Source organism: Pistacia vera, unplaced genomic scaffold (assembly GCF_008641045.1).
Source record: "Pistacia vera cultivar Batoury unplaced genomic scaffold, PisVer_v2 Contig350, whole genome shotgun sequence".
NCBI classification, from domain to species: Eukaryota; Viridiplantae; Streptophyta; class Magnoliopsida; order Sapindales; family Anacardiaceae; genus Pistacia; species Pistacia vera.
In genome coordinates this window covers 779,260-796,990 of record NW_022196169.1, presented here as the reverse complement: position 1 = coordinate 796,990, position 17,731 = coordinate 779,260, and the positions used below count along the sequence as shown (strand labels likewise).

The window sequence follows — 17,731 nt, the reverse complement described above, 5'->3', positions numbered from 1 at the left end:
TTGCATGATTTAAAGATATCTCCTGTGCAATCAACCAATGAGAAGCAAGATAGGAATTGTATGGCACCTATCCGCTTGCCGATTTGTAATCATTACCCGTAAACTTCTTACTATAAATAGAAGGCTCCCCTTTTATTTTTCGGGATTCTGATAACATAAACACTCACTCTCCATTTCTATATTTCTATTCTCTGATCGTTACTCATGACCGGATTGTAATCTCTCAAAAAAAAAAAGACAATGGACGTAAGATTCCTTTTGAATATCCAAACCACTTTAAAAATTATCTCTCATTTATTTATTTCATTTTCCACCTATATGTGATTTCTAAATCAGCTTAGCATCTGTCAAAATCAACCATAGCATAATCAATGTTATCTTTTAATTGATTAGTTCAAATAGTCCAGTTGCCCGCATAATCAATGTTATCTTTTAATTGATTAGTTCAAATAGTCCAATTGGGCAACAGAACCATTCAACGATTCAAGTTTTTTATTCTTCTTCTCGAGAAATTATGGATTATTTAAGTGGATTTGCAATAAGATTGAATGTGAAAGTCATACAAAAACACTACTTGAAGTAAGAAATCAGTGACAGGTTCCCAGTCACTGGATTATAGATCACGTTCTTAGTTTTAGTTTAATACAGGAAAAATGATTGGATTTTTTATGTTCTCGAAATACCCAATAATGAAGACCACTTTCTTCATTCTTGCCATATTTGGGTCCGGTTAAGTGTTTCTTCCCAATGATAGAGACCGAACAATAATAATTAAACTACTTTAATTAATTTGAAATAGATTTCTCGACACGGCAATTGAACGATTGATCCATGCAACTATCAATATATAAAGTATTGATGTTTGATTTTAATATCAAACAACTTCATATATATAAAGTGTTGTGAAATTACACGTAAGATGATTATGAGAGTAGATTATGTCATATTTTGGTCCAGTTAAATGTTTCTCCCTAATGATAGAGACCAAACAATAAGAATTAAACTACTTTAATTAATTTGAAACAAACTTCTAGACATAGCAATTGAACGATCAATCCATACAACCATCAACGTATAAAGTTATTGCTGCTTGATTTTGACACCAACGACTTTGTACGTATAAAGTGCTATGAAATTACACGTAAATGATAATATATGTTTGAAGAAATATAAATAAAAGATTGACAATAGAGATTTTTATACTAGTTTAGATGCTTAAAGCGAATCCTACGTTCACTATTATTTTATTATTCTCTTAACTATTTTTCTAATATTGCTTATAAGACGTACAAAAATGAAGTAATGTTTTGTTTACAGAGAAAAATAATGGTTAAAAACAATGTTTTAAAACTTGACTCGGCCCGTCTGGTTGAACCGGTTCAACCGGGACCCGGAACTTCAACAGGCCAGGTTTAATTTTTTCCTATTCACCCAATACCCTAGGATTTCCGGTGATGATCGGCGAACAATTAACTATTGGAATGTTTGGGCTTTTGAAGAGAAATTTCCGGTAAATATAATGGTGGTGAAAGATTTGATTTCCAGTGATTGATGAGGCTAACGGGGGTGGGGTGAGGTGGTTTTGGTCAGGAGGAAAAGGGGAGTAATTCTGGGGTGATGGGGAGGGTTGTTGTTGCCGAAATTGATGGGATCTGGCCTGGAATGCCGACGTCGACATCGGTGAGATCTAGCCAAAATCAAACCTATTTTGGCCAGATCTTGGATATATTTTGATGGAAATGGGCCCAAGGGATGATTGGGGTTGCATCTGGGGTGTTGCCGCCACTAATTAGTGGCCGGTCGATTTGCAGTTGGGGTGTGTTTGATAAATTTCAAACCTATAGGGACTTAACAAACTTTTAGGGGTATATTTGCTCAATTTTAAAGTTTTTTGTCAACCGGTTTGACCGTTGGTTAAACCGGTCAACCCGGGACCCGAAAGCTTTGTTGGGTTTCACCCCGGGTTGGGTTTTAAAACATTGGTTAAAAACTCAAATGTATGTCTAGCTCTCATATGTCCAGCCCCCATTTGATGAAGATTGTTGCTCATTTATATAGCTAAGTCTAATGTAATGAATATTTTTATAAATTATCTTGACATGTGAGGACCCCTCCTTAACCATGGTCTTAAAATGGGATAAGATTGATATAAATACTCTTAATAACAGCTTAAGTCCATTTAACTCTTGTTGAACTTTGATTGATGGGATTGGACAACTCATTCAGATTGATGGTACTGATGTTGGTGTGTATTTTATGCCTTTCAGAATTTCTTGGAATGTGATGATTATCAATATGAAATTTGATGGACATGGGCAAGCAAGCAACATTATCCATCAACTTGTATAGAGTACAGCATCTCCAAGTTGACTGATAATGGAGGCAGCCAGTAGCCAGGCCTCGTGAACAATCTGCAACCTCAAAGTGCCATACAGAAATTGATCCATTATTATCAGCACGTACTTATAGTCGATCACGTGGTTGACTATAAATAAAATATAAAATCAACAAGAGGCCAACGGTCATTTTGTCTGGTTGTTAGTTTATGATATCTTGACATTTCAATGGCTTAATTTTTGCAGAACGTATCTTCTCTTTGACAAACGGTGTGTATTCATTTGAAAGGAAAATAATCCAGGAAGATTTACTACGTAATTTGAGTTTTGATACGTGGGGGCAATTTGTTTTGTTTTTGGCTGTTGAAATTGGGTTAAGTTCCAACCAAAGAGTAACAACAACACAAAGGATGTTTAGTTTCCAACTTCAACTTGTTCAATGGATGTCTTTGTCGAAATCTCAACATTATCCAGTGGAGTAGTTGGAATGTCAAAATCTGTGTATGTTCTTGTAATTACTATTTAAGGGGTGTTTGTCTGAGCTTATGAAAATTAGCTTATAAACAACAAGTACTTATAAACTAATTTTAACTTATAAGCATTTGAAATTTTAAGTAATTACGTGTTTGGTTAAAGTACTTATAAGTGACTGATAAGTAGTTGACGTGTTTGGTAAAATGTGGCTTATAAGTACACTTTATTATAAAATGACTAAAAAATGTACTACATTAAACAAGAGTATACTATGAAATTTTAAAATTAAACAAGGATAATGTGGTAATATATTTGGTCAAACTAGCTTATAAGCAAAGTGCTTATAAGCCCAAAAAAAAAAGTACCCCACCCCCCAACTTTTTTTTTTTTTTTTTTTTTTTTTTTGCTTATAAGCTCAACTTATAAACTCAAAAAAATTATAAACAAACAAGTCAGCTTAATTTCAGAGCTTATAAGTAAGTTTAACCAGCTTATAAGCTTAGACAAACACCCCCTTAGATGCTTAGATAATGCCGCTGGGATATTCCTATTGAAGTAATATTAGATTCAATTTCTTGACTTTGAATCAGGGCGGCTCAGCTGGTAGCCAGGTGAGGCACCTGCCTAGGGCCTCCAAAAAAATAGGGTTACGGCCAAATTTTTTATAATTTTTTTTAAATATATTACAAAAATAAAAATAGTATATAATTTCTTATCTAAGTCAATCTAAGGGGCTAAAAAAAAAACCCAAAAAGACCTAAATTTATTATAAAATTTTTACATATATTCCCACCCAAAGTTTAACGAAATAGAAATTTGTACCTCTAGTTTCATATATTCTAATTTACACCCCTAAATTAACACATTAAATTTCTTTTAACAATAAAAGGCTAAAATGGTCATTTATATGTCTCAAATTACTAACCCCCAATTCAATCCCAAAATTTGACATTCACATAAATCATCTCCACCCCTTTTCTGCCGTCGGCCATTTGGAGTTTATTTTGATCGATTTTCTCATCAAAATCAACCGAAATCATCACTTTATCATTTTCCAAGTGTTTTTCCAGCCTTAATAGCTCTCGATTTGAGTAATTTTTTTATGAATCTTGCAACCTAGTTCCATTGCTTGTGACAGCCATTTTCGACCTTTTTGGCATATACCTGGCATTGTTGGCCTTCCCCAACACCACCATCTTCCTCCCCTCAGGCTTCTCATCAAAACCCCTATCATACCTCATTTGTTTACTCTGTCAATCATCGACCACCAATACCTTTTGGGCCGCGACTTCTCAAGTCTTTTCCGGTCAATCCTGGCATTGGAAATCACTTATTTCACCATCCATCGCAATAATTTTTTTAATATATGCTTATATTATTAGAAGACTCTCAAAGTAACTTTTGTCAAGGATCATAAATGTTCTTAAGACGGCCCTTGCTTTGAATCCTCAATATCTTGAAATCGTTATATGTAAAAGAAGATAAACATAAACACTGAATTGAAATCCGTCTGCCAGATGATACCAATTATACACCCGCTTCTAGAAAGCCGTATATAATAAACCTGTTAGATACAAATGAACCAGAAACTGTTACTCTGGTTTTGGCTATAACAAAACTACTGTTTGGAAGACCACAAAAACAAAAGCCCAATACCAAAAATGTAAGATAGTAAATATAGTGTTTTAATGGATGACATGGTACTTTGACAGTACATTCTAAATGGGGTTTGCTCTATTCAATAAATACCAGCAGTTCAGTAACTTTTCTATGGTGACTGCCTGACTGGTGTATTCACTTATACTAGAATATGGTTTCTTTTACAGTAGAAATGAAGGTAAATTTGAGTAAAACTTGAACTAGTTACGCTTTCACTAAACAGTAGAAGAATTTACTAGGTTTCGACTTGGAATGATTTAGTCCACATAAAAGGGATGAATCACTCATTGAAAAACATGGACTCCCATGTCCATCCCACACATGAAGGCCCACGCACCAGCCTTTTACTTCAATTTTAGCCATATCCATGCATTTATAGTAATTACTGAAACAAGGTGTCTGGTTATTGAGGGGCAAGAAGATCCATATTCTCTCAATCGACAATAAAAAGTGCGATCTCCTAATCTCCAATATGTCAGTGAAATCTCAAAAGGAGATCTTCTTCATCTCCAATTTCAATTACAAACGCCTCTGGAATATTGGCAACCATCATTCAGCTGATAATAATTCCAACTGTTGGTCAATTATATAAGATTTTACTTTCAAGTCAACAGCCCCTCTCGTCCTAGCGTCCTCAATGCTTTTGACCCACACACTTTGTTTTAAAACCCAGACGGGACTGACTAGACCAACCGGTCGACCCAAGACCTAGCAAGATACTAAGTCACTCAACAGTCGGGTTTTAAAACAGTGCTCACACTGCATATTATTGTCTCATACTCTGTCCTCCTCTTTTTTAATTTTTTTTTTTTTTTTTTTCAATTTCGTAGAACTAAATGTTCGATGGAAAATGGCAAGTTAACTTATGTTGCTTCAGTGTTGAAGACCACCAACTTAATTCTACCGAAGCTAATTTGCAATTATCATTGTTTAACAAAAACAGAGCCCAATGTATGACCCAATTGTTGATTTAATTCTTCATAGCAAAAAAGGGACTTCAATTTCAGTTCACTAAATACCAAGATTTTAAATGCCAAAGCACATTTACATTTACAACCACAATAAACAGAGACCTTTATCCTTTCCCACCCAACATATTCACATAAGCTAATCTCCTACGGTTTCATCTAACTCCCACTACAGCATTATGACCTGTTGGTCCTGCAAACCCAGTCAATTTTTCTTTCAGTCTTCCTTTGATAGTTAGCTTCAAAAAACGAGCTATCAATTAGCCACCTTTGAGCCCGAAAATAAACCGAACCTTACTTCCAACAACAGACGATGACAACAACAACAACAAAAACTGACTTGACAAAAAGGAGAAACAGAAGGGGAGAAAAGAAAGGTTCTGTCTTTCAGTTTTCAGCTGAATCTGAGCTTAGCAAAATCCCTTCACCTTCAATGGAAGACATAGGAAGTTTGCTTCCTGAACTCATTTTCTTTACTTCTTGGCTTGAACATATGAAAATTCTTCTCACCATGTTACAGAATTCACTGCATCACAATAAAATCAATAAAAAGAGAATAAATAAAGAAAATTAAATTTACAAACATATAACTAGAATGAATCCAAGTATTTGGGGCATGATGCGTTATAACTTTTGATAGACAGTAGCAAAGGACACTTACACCCACGGATCATCCCCCACGAGCATCATATCCCCTTCATCATCAGTATAAACAATTTCCCACTTGTTCCTAGTGCGAAGCTGTCCCTTTATGTCAAACATCTCCTCAAGCTCGTCTATAAGCTGATCATACCCTTCCAACATGGTCAAGTCCACCGCCCGACCAACAGCAACCCCCTGCATTTGAACCTTTTGGCGTATTCGAACACCAAACATGGAAATTTGTGTCAGAACCTGATAAAGAGAGCATAAAGATTTCAATAAACAGGTTTAATACCTAAAATAATTTTGGTACCTTGGTGCGACTTCTGGTAGATGTAGAACTACTTTGCCTGCTCTGAATCTCTTTTGGTGAAACCTGTACCTGTTCAGGTTTCTTTTCTCTAAAAGTCTTTGAAAGATCAGATTTTTGATCTGAATCACCTGCTGACAGGGTACAGAGATTGTGTCTTTCTGTGGTGACACTAGAAGCAGCTGCTTTTTCCATTGTAGTAGAGCTCGTAGAATGATTTATGAGATCGATGCCAAATAATCGGCAGCTAGCACCCATCTCAGTTTTCCTCCCTATTTCAACTAGGTCAGGCATTGAGTCATTGTTGACCTTTGATGAGTGTGAAGTTGAATAGCCATGGATAGGACGCCAAGCAGAAACATTTTTATTATCATCCACAGCATCTGGAAACAACTGTTGAGAAAAACTGACATGTGGGGAAGCTAGCCACTCTCCATCAGTCTGAGTTCTTGACAAAGAGTTGCTATTACTGTTAAAATCAGTCTGTTTACTATGCCATGAGACATGATTATCACTTCTTTTTCCTTCAGTAACACTCAGTTGTGTTACATCATGGGACTGCGTCAGACTAGAATTCCAAGGAGCTGATGCGGTTGAAGTCAAATCTATCCACACAAGAAGTATATTAGCAAACTGAATTCATCCAGTACCAAAAAGAATGTTTCTATTTTCACTTACCAAGAGATGGAATTTCAATAGGTGGTCGAGGCCTTTTGTTCTTCATTGAAACTGGTGGAGCAGGATTAGAAGGTACTGAAGCCACAAAGGGTTCTATGTCCCATGGTGAAACCCTATCAGGTCTTGTAATAGATGCAGGCTCATCCCATTGAACCTAGGAAAGAGATCAAGCAAATTAATATGGGAATTATTTACTTCAAGGTGGTAGTGAAGTGGGAATTGGAACCATGTCAATCTAAGAACTTACTTTCAGTGATCGCCATTTTGAATCTTTCCATTGAGAACAAAAGTCTTCAACTCCAACAATTGTGCCCGAAAACCTAATCATTCAAAATATATGGAGCAAGCAATTATCAAAGAGCCCAAAAAACAAGCAAGTTTGAAAAGGCACAATACTAGAATTTTATTACCTTCTCTCAGGAGAATCCTCCCCCTCAAACCTCATCTTAAATCTCATGCCGACGGCAAATTTATTGTTAACAGCCTCTAAGTACTTGTTCAAGCTGATGATGAATTGGCTGGTCCTGATGATCAACCAAAATGGATCAGAATTCAGCTAATAGAAACAGCTTTTCCCATTCAATTTAAAAGCGGTTAAAATTGAATACCTTGGCTTATAATACACAACAAAGAGGGTCCGGGTTGCAACAGCATGAGATGCAGTAGCAAGCACACCTAAGTGCATGCTCTGGCTTGAAATCACAGATGATGGCATGCTGCTCTGTTGATGAGCAAGACGCCTTACTCCAACACATAGTTCCCCATTCTCCCCCCTGGATAACCCATAGTCCATATGAGAACTGGAAACGAAAAACAAGGAAATGAGAATAGATAACAGAGCATATACCTCAAGAATACGAAGGTATCCCCAGCAACTAATCGCTTGGAAGTAACAAATGTACTCCATCCTGTTGTCAGCAAATGTCTCCTGGGTTGACCTATTCATGTCACAACAGATTAATGAAACATGAGTTAAGTTTGAGATTACTAAGTGTTTCCTGAAACAGATAGTTTGACTCTCAACAGACTAATTTGTTCAAACTCATAATGACCAGAAAAGAAAAAAAAAAAAAATCCTCTAAATTTTTTTTAAAACTTAAATAAATCAACTAGTAAGCATCAGGCTCCAAGTACACAATTTATTACCTCTGAAAATATGCTTAAATCGCCATTCAAACCCATGAAGATCTTTGGCCACCAACTCCTGAGTTGGGGTTTGCTGATTCATGTCCTGAAGAAAACCCACAAATGGAAGTCAACGCATTGGATCTATTGAGATCAGAAGAAAGAAATACAGATATTAAGCAACTTGAGCACAAAGAAGAAAAAGTAAAAAAGTTCCATTACCAGCGGAGGAAGACACTCAGTAGCATGTTTCCGAAGAACAGAAAACCCACCATGGGTGCTTGTATCAGAGGCAGTTAAAACCTTGCAGAATGAGTGAACTGTTGGCCTTGGAGTTTCAGAAGGGCATGGATCAGGAGTTATCGGTTCTTCTTGCTACAAGTTTTTTTTTTTTAAATGAAAATCAGTAACTCTGAACAAAAAAATATATATTTAACTTTTTGCAGCCCAAAAATATGAAGATACCAGAATTAGAAAACAATTCAATGAGTTTCTTACTTTTGATTCTGGCAGCAGAGTAATTTGTGCATAAACCTCATCTGTTTCTTGCTCAGCCTATAGATAGGACAAATCAGAATCAGTTTCATTCATGTAAACCTTTTTTTTTCAACTTAATTTGTTGGTCCATTTGGTTTCTAATAAAATACCAAAAACAGAAAACCCTAACTTGAGGAACCAAAAGTCTAACTAACAATCCAAAGGAACTTAATTATAAAATTAAAGATAAAGAACAGAGAAATACCAGTAGATTAATGTTAATAACACGACATAGAATCTTCGATGGAAGAGCGAACACCGGAATTCGCTGATTTGGTTCCTGATTTGTCGAAGCCTCTAACTACACTCACACAAAAGTATATATATCTCAATTTCCCTCCAGTACTAAACCATTTCTATAAGTCAAACTTTTTACTGCCACTTTTTCCTAAGAAAAAAAATTCTTTTCCCGTGAAACAAACAGAAAACCGATCTAAAATAAAGCTTCAATGATAAACAAACAAATTAAAAAAAAAAAAAAAATCACTTGTTCCATGTGTCCTTGTGGAAAATAATAGACCCTCTCTCCAGTCTTCGGCACGTCCACTAAAGGCCCAGCACAAGCCTTCCATAGCTCGGTGTACAAACCAACTGCGCCAACAAACAAACAGAAACATATTCAGCAAATTTTCCAGGACAAAGAGGGAACATCATAATCAAACGGTCAATTTTAATTTCATTTCACCTGAACTATTACTACTCGGCTCCGAAAACGACCCGACCCGATTCGCCATCGTTGAAACAAACGTGAAAGTCAAATAAAAACACTCTCTGTCAACCTAATTTAGCTCCCTATATACGTACAATCACTAGAGTGATTAAAACTCGATAATTATGATTAACAATCAATTAATAACGAGCAGTTAATATGAATTTTTATAACAAACTCTCTTAAGACTTTTTCGATTCCTGAACACACACTTCACACACACACTCAATCTGTAACGATCGCCAGATCCAAAAACCGTAACTGAAAACCACTAAAGCGTTACAAAACCACCTTCAGAGCTCGTAAAACCGCTCTCTCTCTTCTGAAACTGATAGAGAATCCACGAAAACGCCGTTACAGAGAATCCAGCAAAAACCGCTTTGCGCGCGTCTTATATTACGCGACTTCGTTGCTTTTGTCCAGTTTTGTCTGCTTTTTCACTGTATTGTTTTTTGTGTTGTGTTGTGTTGTAACGCTCAACTGAACTAACCATGGTTGTGATTTAACCGTGGTGAGCGGTTAAAGTGCACTGTTGGAAATCAAACGGAAAGCTTAACCTGACTTTTCATAACGGCGATGGCTTCCATTCTTCCTTTAATATTAATTCCTGATTTCCTTCCAATAATTTTGTGATGGGGGTGTGTGTTGGAATGCGTGTGGTTAAGCGTAACGGATGCCGTCAGCTAGATTTTGAGCGTTACCGTTAGTTGCCGTCTCTTTCGTTGTCTGCTTCGAAGCAGGCAACAGGGTTGGCTCGAGTTAACCCGGCAGAATTTTGGGGTCTTTTTTTGAATTTTTTTTTTTTTTTTTGGAAGTTAATGATTTCAGTTTGACCCCCGGTTGAGTCGATATCTACGGGATTTGCCATTCATGTGGGGTCCACTTCACACGTGGGAAGCCAGAGGTCTTTAACTTTTGACCTGGTTCTTTATCCACGTCAGCGAAGTTGCCAAATGGAGTTTCCACGTGGTTGGGTTTTGGAAGCTGGTCGGGACCCACGTGCCATGTCGGTCCTCTTCTATTACCAATTTCTGTTTTATTTATTTCTAATCAAAATTATATAAATAAAAAATTTACAATTTGCCTCAACTACTTTCAACCTCTTAAATAGAAGGACAACAAAAAGGAAAAAGAGGATTATTATTCTAATCTATACTTTTAATTAAAATAATGAACTATTTCAATTTATACTTTGCATCTTTGACACAATAAATAAGCTAACTTATTGTTGGATAATGTCCTCCAATAGATGCCTCCCATACCCACTTTCTTCATCACTTAATTAATTAAGAATTTTTCTTTCTTTCGATTTTTTAAAGGACACGATACTTTCACTTTAAAATCGAATAAAAATAATAAATTAGATTTGTATCGATAAACGGATACTTTATCAATCATCGACTATTTTTTAAAAGTGTCATCGAACTTATTAAAAAGAGTCTATGATTGATAAAAATTAAATTTATGTACTTTTTCTTTTAGTTTTTAAAAAAGTATCATCTTGTTGATGCTATGATTTTCACCAACGAGAAGTACGTAGATTCCGTGATGAAACTTATATAAGAGATTGTATAAAATCTACAATTTGGTGTTGGGTCAATGAATCAATCAATGAATAACACAAACAAAAGATTTTTAAAGTGGTTTGGATGCGAGGCACAAATCCTATATTCATGGTTTTTGTATTATTTTTTGTATACAATTGCAGCTGGTACAAAATATCAAATATGACATAAAAAAATTCTCTTAACTTGAATGAAAAGTCAGTTTATATACCGTTATAATGACAAACTTATAAATAAAATTAATCTAATACAGAATGACACATAATGTGAATCTGCGTTTCGAGAGTTGACCTCACAACACATCTAAATGATAATAACTTTAGAGAAGCAATAAGAGATGGTCGAGTCCACGTCATCATGGGTTTTTGTTAATATAGTGATTAGTGGTGTGGATAAGCATCCTAGATTAGGTGTTTTAATAACCTTTTTTAGGGCTTTTAATTAGAGGAACATGGACAAGAGTAAAGACAAACCAATGACAGTTTACGTTCGTGTTTTGTTTGCCTGGCTGTGTCTTGTGCTGTTGTGCATAATTGAGCAACATGGTAGATTTCTCAAATTAAAAAACTTTATACAGTTTGTTAATTGAACCCTTCATCTTTATGGTAAAATAAATAAGAGAGTGAAGTGACCCTTGCTTCCTATGAGGAGTTATATTCTTCTCTTTCACTCACATGATACGGGAATGTACGTAGTTCAATTAAATATATAGTAGTGAGATGTGACCTAATCTTTGGATTTCATTGGACCACTAATTGCTATCAATATAAGTATTTATTTATTAGTAGCTTATGGGAAAATAAACCCACATTTGAGTAGCTCAAATGGTAGAACGAGCACTGAGATGTGTGGTTAAGGAGCACTGTCTCAGATTTGAATTCCTTTGGCTTTCAAGATTTAAGTATACGCAAACTGGTTCAATAAGGTATGCGCAAGTTGGTTCGAACGCCCTGTTTCAAAGGGGAAAAAAAATGGCCTATGGAAAAATAAGTGAAAATATTTTTGTGGGTATTGAATAAAAACGTTTTTGGAACACATTTTAAATGGGAAAAGAAAAAGGGTGCAAATGGATATTATTAAATATTATATAGTGTAGCTATCTTTGATGGTGTTGTTCACCTAGCTTGTATTGATTATTGTTTGTGTTATATTCATAATTGCTGAGGCCAAGTGAGGAGAGTTATTGGGGTTAAGAACATATTCATTCATCTTTCAAGTTTGGTAAAAGTTTTTTTAATCCGTAGGTTCTAAAAAGTAACATTTACACCTCATATTATTAATTAAAATCCAAAAAATAAGATTATAGAAAAGACCCACCAATAGTATTGTGTTCAATAGTTTTAAAAAATTAGACCGGTCAAGAAAATATCAAATTTTTATATTTGGTTAAGGTTTAATTAGTCCTCAAGGTTTAAAGAGTGACAGTTACACCCCTGGTAGCTCCTGGTGATGGGGGTGGCTAGCTTAGGAGTTAGGATCCACACCAGTCTACAGTGTAGAAAAGGAACATGCCGTGGATTCCCCCACCAGCCCCTCAAATAAGGGATGCTTCTTTTACTGTCGTCACTAGAGAGCAAAAGACAACAACAATTCTCTTATAAATAATACAGCAATCAAAGTGTTTGTGTAAATGCAAGAGAGAAAAGGTGTTTACTTTGATTGGAAGAAGTATTAATATTGTAATGCACGCCCCATGTGGAGACCAATTTGGTTGGTGTTCCTTGGCTGCCCTTAGCCTGCACTAATTTCAACCAGACCCCACAACTTGACAGTTCAGCCCACTTCCCCTTTTTTTTACCCACCTAGGATTAAGCAAAATGAGCTCAATCGTGTCCTGGAGGGTACTAAAACAAATGCAATTAAGATATTAACTTAAGGCTTAGGTGGGTTACCTTTTTAAACCATATAAAAATCATCAGCTTGGAGTTGTGAAGACAATCATGGGCTTAATACAATCTTTTAATACAAGGTTTTTATGAGTGGAGTTTTGCCCCTCTTTCAATTTGCTGCCACGTAAGCATTTTGAACATTTTTTGTGAGTGGGATTTTGGTCCCTCCCCATGACTTTCTTTTGACCTTATTTATTTATTTATTTTTTTTCTTAATTAAGTTCATCACTTGATCCCAACCGTTGGATCTTCCTTGTTGGTTTATCCAATGGATGGCAAAAATCTTGATATCCACTGGCTCTCATTTCTTGTGCTTTTACTTTGTTGTATCAAGAAGAAAAAGACACGAAAATCATCTGTGGAAGTGACCACTAGAGAGATTACACATTTTCGCCGGGCCCCAAACACCTCATTCTCTTGTCTTCTTTTATGCAAAGTAGTGGGTTTTTACATTGACCAAAATTACACTGTAATATTACCGATTCTGTATATCGACTTCTCATTTTGATTGAGATGGGGTGTGATGTGTCATCGCACCGCACTCCACGTTAATCGGGATGGAGAGTTAGTGTGCAAAATAGTAAGTTTATTATTAGTTTAATTAGCAAATTTGAATCTTAATTAGGGTGATAATTAATCTCAAGATTCCAATAAATTATCGTCAAATTAAAGAAGATAATTTGTTCTGACTATTTACGAGTCTAATCATATAGAATAACAATCAACAACTGGTCATATAAACACAAAGAGATTGGTCAAACGGAATAGTTAACCACTAATCAAGTCAAAACCCAGGTTACTATTCCGCGAAAATCATATGTGGAAGTGACCACTAGAGAGATTACACATTTTCTCCGGGCCCCAAACACCTCATTCTCTTGTCTTCTTTTATGCAAAGTATTGGGTTTTTACAGAAGCAAAATTACACTGTAATATTATCGATTATGTATATCGATTTCTCATTTCGATTGAGATGGAGTGTGACGTCTCCTCACACAGCACTCCACATTAGTCGGGATGGAGAGTCAGTGTGCAAAATAGTAAGTCTAGTATTAGTTTAATTAGCAAATTTGAATCTTAATTAGGGTGATAATTCATCTCAAGATTCCAGTAAATTACCATCAAATTAAAGAAGACTAGCTTACCTGACTATTTAAGGGTCTAATCGTATAGAATAACAATCAACAACTGATCATATAAACACGAAGAAATTGGTCAAACGGAATAGTTAACCACTAATCAAGTCAAAACCCATGTAACTATTCTCTTAGTGGTCACTCCAAACCCCTATTAGCACTCAATTTAGTGCTTCAATTAGGTCAATGGGGTTCTTCCTAAATGCTAATGGATGATTAATCAATAACCTTAATCTTTCATACATATATGATTACAGGATCGCTAATCAATTTTACATTAATTAATAGAGCACTAAACTTATAATATATAAACATTGTTTACAATTTCCAAGAAAAAAAATATACAAAAAAAAAAGGAACCCATTAGAATAAACTTTCATTAAACATATTGGAAATTGTATTTGTACCACATAACTAATTCGGTAGACTATTATAGTATATATACATGGTTGAACTCCTCTCTTCCTTTGAACTAGCTTTTCAGAGTAGTTGAGTCCGATTTGGACCCTGGTTTGTTTAATGAATTGTAATTTTATTTTTTATTTTTTATTTTTTTTCTGTTTACAACCACACAAGTTCGTAGTGTTTGATGTTAGCTTACCTACCAACAATATGAAGATTAAACATAATTAATCGTTGAACTAAATTAATCATAATAATTTATGCTTAATCTTTTGGTCAAATGGAGATGGATGACAATAAGCAGAAGACTTTTAATTTTGTTCATTAATTCTTCCCAGCTCAACCACCTACATTGCACCTATTAGTAAAATGTCAATATCCAAAATTACACTTGTGAGGTCCCTTCGTCTCTTGCCTGGTTTATTTTGCCATTTCCATAGCTACCAGAAACCCCATTACTGTTAATCCAATTGAATTAAGGTGCTTAATGATGATTTTTATGGGCTCCCATAATCATACGTCCTCCACTAAAACCACTTATTATAATTTTGGGCTTCAATTTTTTTTTTTTTTTATTGATAACCGTAGTGTCCGGGTTAGCTTGTATGTATCTCAACTAATTTCCAGAGTCTACTGAACACCTTACAAATCCAATAAACTAAGTAAACCATACATGTGGTAGGTGGTTACTTTGTAAAACTCAAATACAAGACATTTGGATAACCCACTTAAATGACGGGTCCATTTGGTTTATTATTTTGGATAAGATTTTGAAAATAGTATTGGGTAGTTGAGTATGATCATTATTACGAGATAAAATTTAAAAATTAACAAAAAAACCCCTTAGAGTTGCTAATTTAACTAAACACTCCAATATATAAAATTTTTGTAAAATGATAAAAACACCCCCACCCACCCACTCACAGTGCCAGATTCTGGCCACCACCGTCATAATTTGACGTTACGATGCAGACCGGTTGGATCTGGCCGAAAATTGACGAATTATCGGCCAGTTCCAATAGTTTGTACACCATTGTGATAGATTCCGGCTACTTTCGACAGTGGTTGCGAGAATTTGACAACTATGGGTGGGTGCGGGTGTTTTTGTTAATTTTTAAACTTTTTTCTGGGAGTGTTTAATTAAATTAATAAACTTAAGGGGTTTAAAAATAATTGAATAAAATATAATAATATTTCCTAAATAATGAAACAAACAGGTGTTTTGAGAATATGATTGGAAATATGGTATAAAATAATAAACCAAACGGACTCTAAAGCCTTCCCATTCGAAGACAAACAAAGTGGTTAAAAGGGCAAAGGTATGATTCCAGGCTTCAATTTTTTGTTCTCTAAAACCATTTTCTTTGTCTTTTTTAGTGTTTTTATTTCAATTTGACATTGGTTAATTGAACCTAGAAGTACTCTTCCCTATATTTTATTTTATAGTTTTATATCAAAGTCGAAAATTATTGGATACAATGTTTTGAAGTTTTTAATATATGAAACCAAGATCAACAATTTGTAAGTGAGAGGCACGTAAAATAGACGTTAACGTACATTGATTGGTATTGAATGATAATATAAAGATGTGGTGTTTCTTTGCGACCAGTCATACATTAAGTTGAGTAATTAATTTGATACTAAAACAAACCATAACTGTCAGTCTGACAAAAGCTTTCAAATTTCCACATGGGGAAACTTGTATAGAAATAACACAAATTAAATTATTCTCCCTAGTCAAAGTGAAGAAACAAAGATTGAGAATGATTGAAAAAAAAAAAAAAAAAAAAAGGAAACCACCCCTGGGTGGCGGGTTGAGGGCGATAAAGACTTTTAGATATATTATTCAAGAATTCTTGAATTTGATTCCCTCGTTTGCTAATAGAGGTGGCCACTGGAGGGTTTATCCGATCGTTAACTTCAGAGCTTTAAGGGATTAGTTGAAGTGTGGGCAAGTTGGCCTAGACACCCCAGTCACCAAAAAAAAAAAAAAAAAAAGAGGGAAAATGTAACAATTCAAGAGTCTGCAATAACCACTACTGGGCGATGCAACGGTCAATAAAGACTCTTAAATGTATTACTTAAGAGGTCCTGAGTTTGATTCACCTGAGTTATTGATAGGGGTCGCCACTAGGAGATTTACTTGGCTGTCAACTTCAAGACTTCGAGATATTAGTTAAGATGCGCGCAAACCAGCCCAGACACCGTCGGTCAACCAAAAAAAAGGAGGGGTTAAAACTTGAAAGTGAGATGGAAGTGACATCATCATTTCATTGTATTTTTGGAAGTAATTAAATTAACTAATTATAAAGACAAGATTAGGATCCTTAAGAAGCATATTCCCCAAAATTAAATAAATAAATATGCTTACTTTAGCATAAGCTCATGATGCCATTAGCTTTCAAGGGCCCAAACAATGTGGGCTTTTGGTTAATGATGTCCTAATCTAGGGGCTTATTAAATTAATACAGAGGTTAGGAGACAATTAGAGTAAGTTATTTAAGTTGTTGTTAACGACGTCAACATCAAGATTCCCATGTGATTTGGCTGTAATCACTTTCATTACCAAAGTACAGTAATCACCACCAAGCTGCAAGTGGAGGGATTTAACTAACTTTAATGTCGGCGTTAAAGCTAAGATTAGTTTAATTAATCTAGTGCTTAACAGTATCAGCAAATGTTAGTTTGATAGAACCTCGACTTGGATGGAATAACAGCTAGATTCTTTCAAACGGATTCTATTTGTCTGCCAAGTTGCCCAAACTTAAACCAGTTAATAATGGAAGGTACCTGTTTTTTTCTTCTCTTTGCCCATTTATTTAACTTTTATTCGTGTTTTATACGACAGTGTGATACTGTGAAATCATAAAGAAAATATAAGTAATACTACATCAACAATATTTTCTCACAAACTTTTCTTATAACCTCCGACATAGCAATTGAGTTGGTGCTGTCATGTCAAAATGATTTTGACTAGACCAAATAAACAACTGTTCTTTCGTAGAGAACAATCATGTCTTTATGAAATAATAACCGAAGGAATAAAGGAATGGTCGTTCATAAATAAAAAACAACCATTCATAATGGCCATTCATAACAGGAGCATAAAACAGTTTTTTCTTCTGAAGAAACGACTGTTCATGTCTAATAATGCGTGTATTGGATGTCGTGAGAGCTGACGTGACAATGTCAATCTGTTGATACGTTAGGGTTGTAAGAGAAGATTGTGACGTAGTATTTTTCAGAAAATATATGTCACGTGTGTTGATGTAATGTCGCAAGAAGATGAATGAAACTCGGA

General features: G+C 35.1%; 1 protein-coding gene across 1 annotated transcript; it reads right to left on the bottom strand.

Moving 5' to 3' along the window:
- Positions 1-5,470: 5,470 nt before the first annotated feature.
- On the bottom strand, positions 5,471-9,852 carry LOC116139366 (auxin response factor 9). The gene is made up of 14 exons (XM_031425044.1): positions 9,415-9,852; positions 9,217-9,320; positions 8,935-9,030; positions 8,691-8,747; positions 8,415-8,567; positions 8,214-8,298; positions 7,915-8,005; positions 7,676-7,840; positions 7,478-7,591; positions 7,315-7,387; positions 7,068-7,221; positions 6,393-6,994; positions 6,099-6,286; positions 5,471-5,963 (listed from the first exon to the last, which is right to left on the bottom strand). The coding sequence occupies exons 1-14, from the start codon at positions 9,461-9,463 to the stop codon at positions 5,825-5,827; spliced, it is 2,070 nt and encodes a 689-aa protein (XP_031280904.1). The 5' UTR covers positions 9,464-9,852; the 3' UTR covers positions 5,471-5,824.
- Positions 9,853-17,731: the final 7,879 nt, after the last annotated feature.

Bases quoted from the DNA above. Each gene is read 5' to 3' on its own strand.
- LOC116139366 (XM_031425044.1), bottom strand. From the start codon at position 9,463: ATGGCGAATCGGGTCGGGTCGTTTTCGGAGCCGAGTAGTAATAGTTCA. The intron at 7,841-7,914 runs GTATATGCTCTG...TGGGTTATCCAG, and splicing joins GATACCTTCGTATTCTTGAG to GGGGGAGAATGGGGAACTAT. The intron at 7,592-7,675 runs GTATTCAATTTT...GTTGATCATCAG, and splicing joins GTTGTGTATTATAAGCCAAG to GACCAGCCAATTCATCATCA.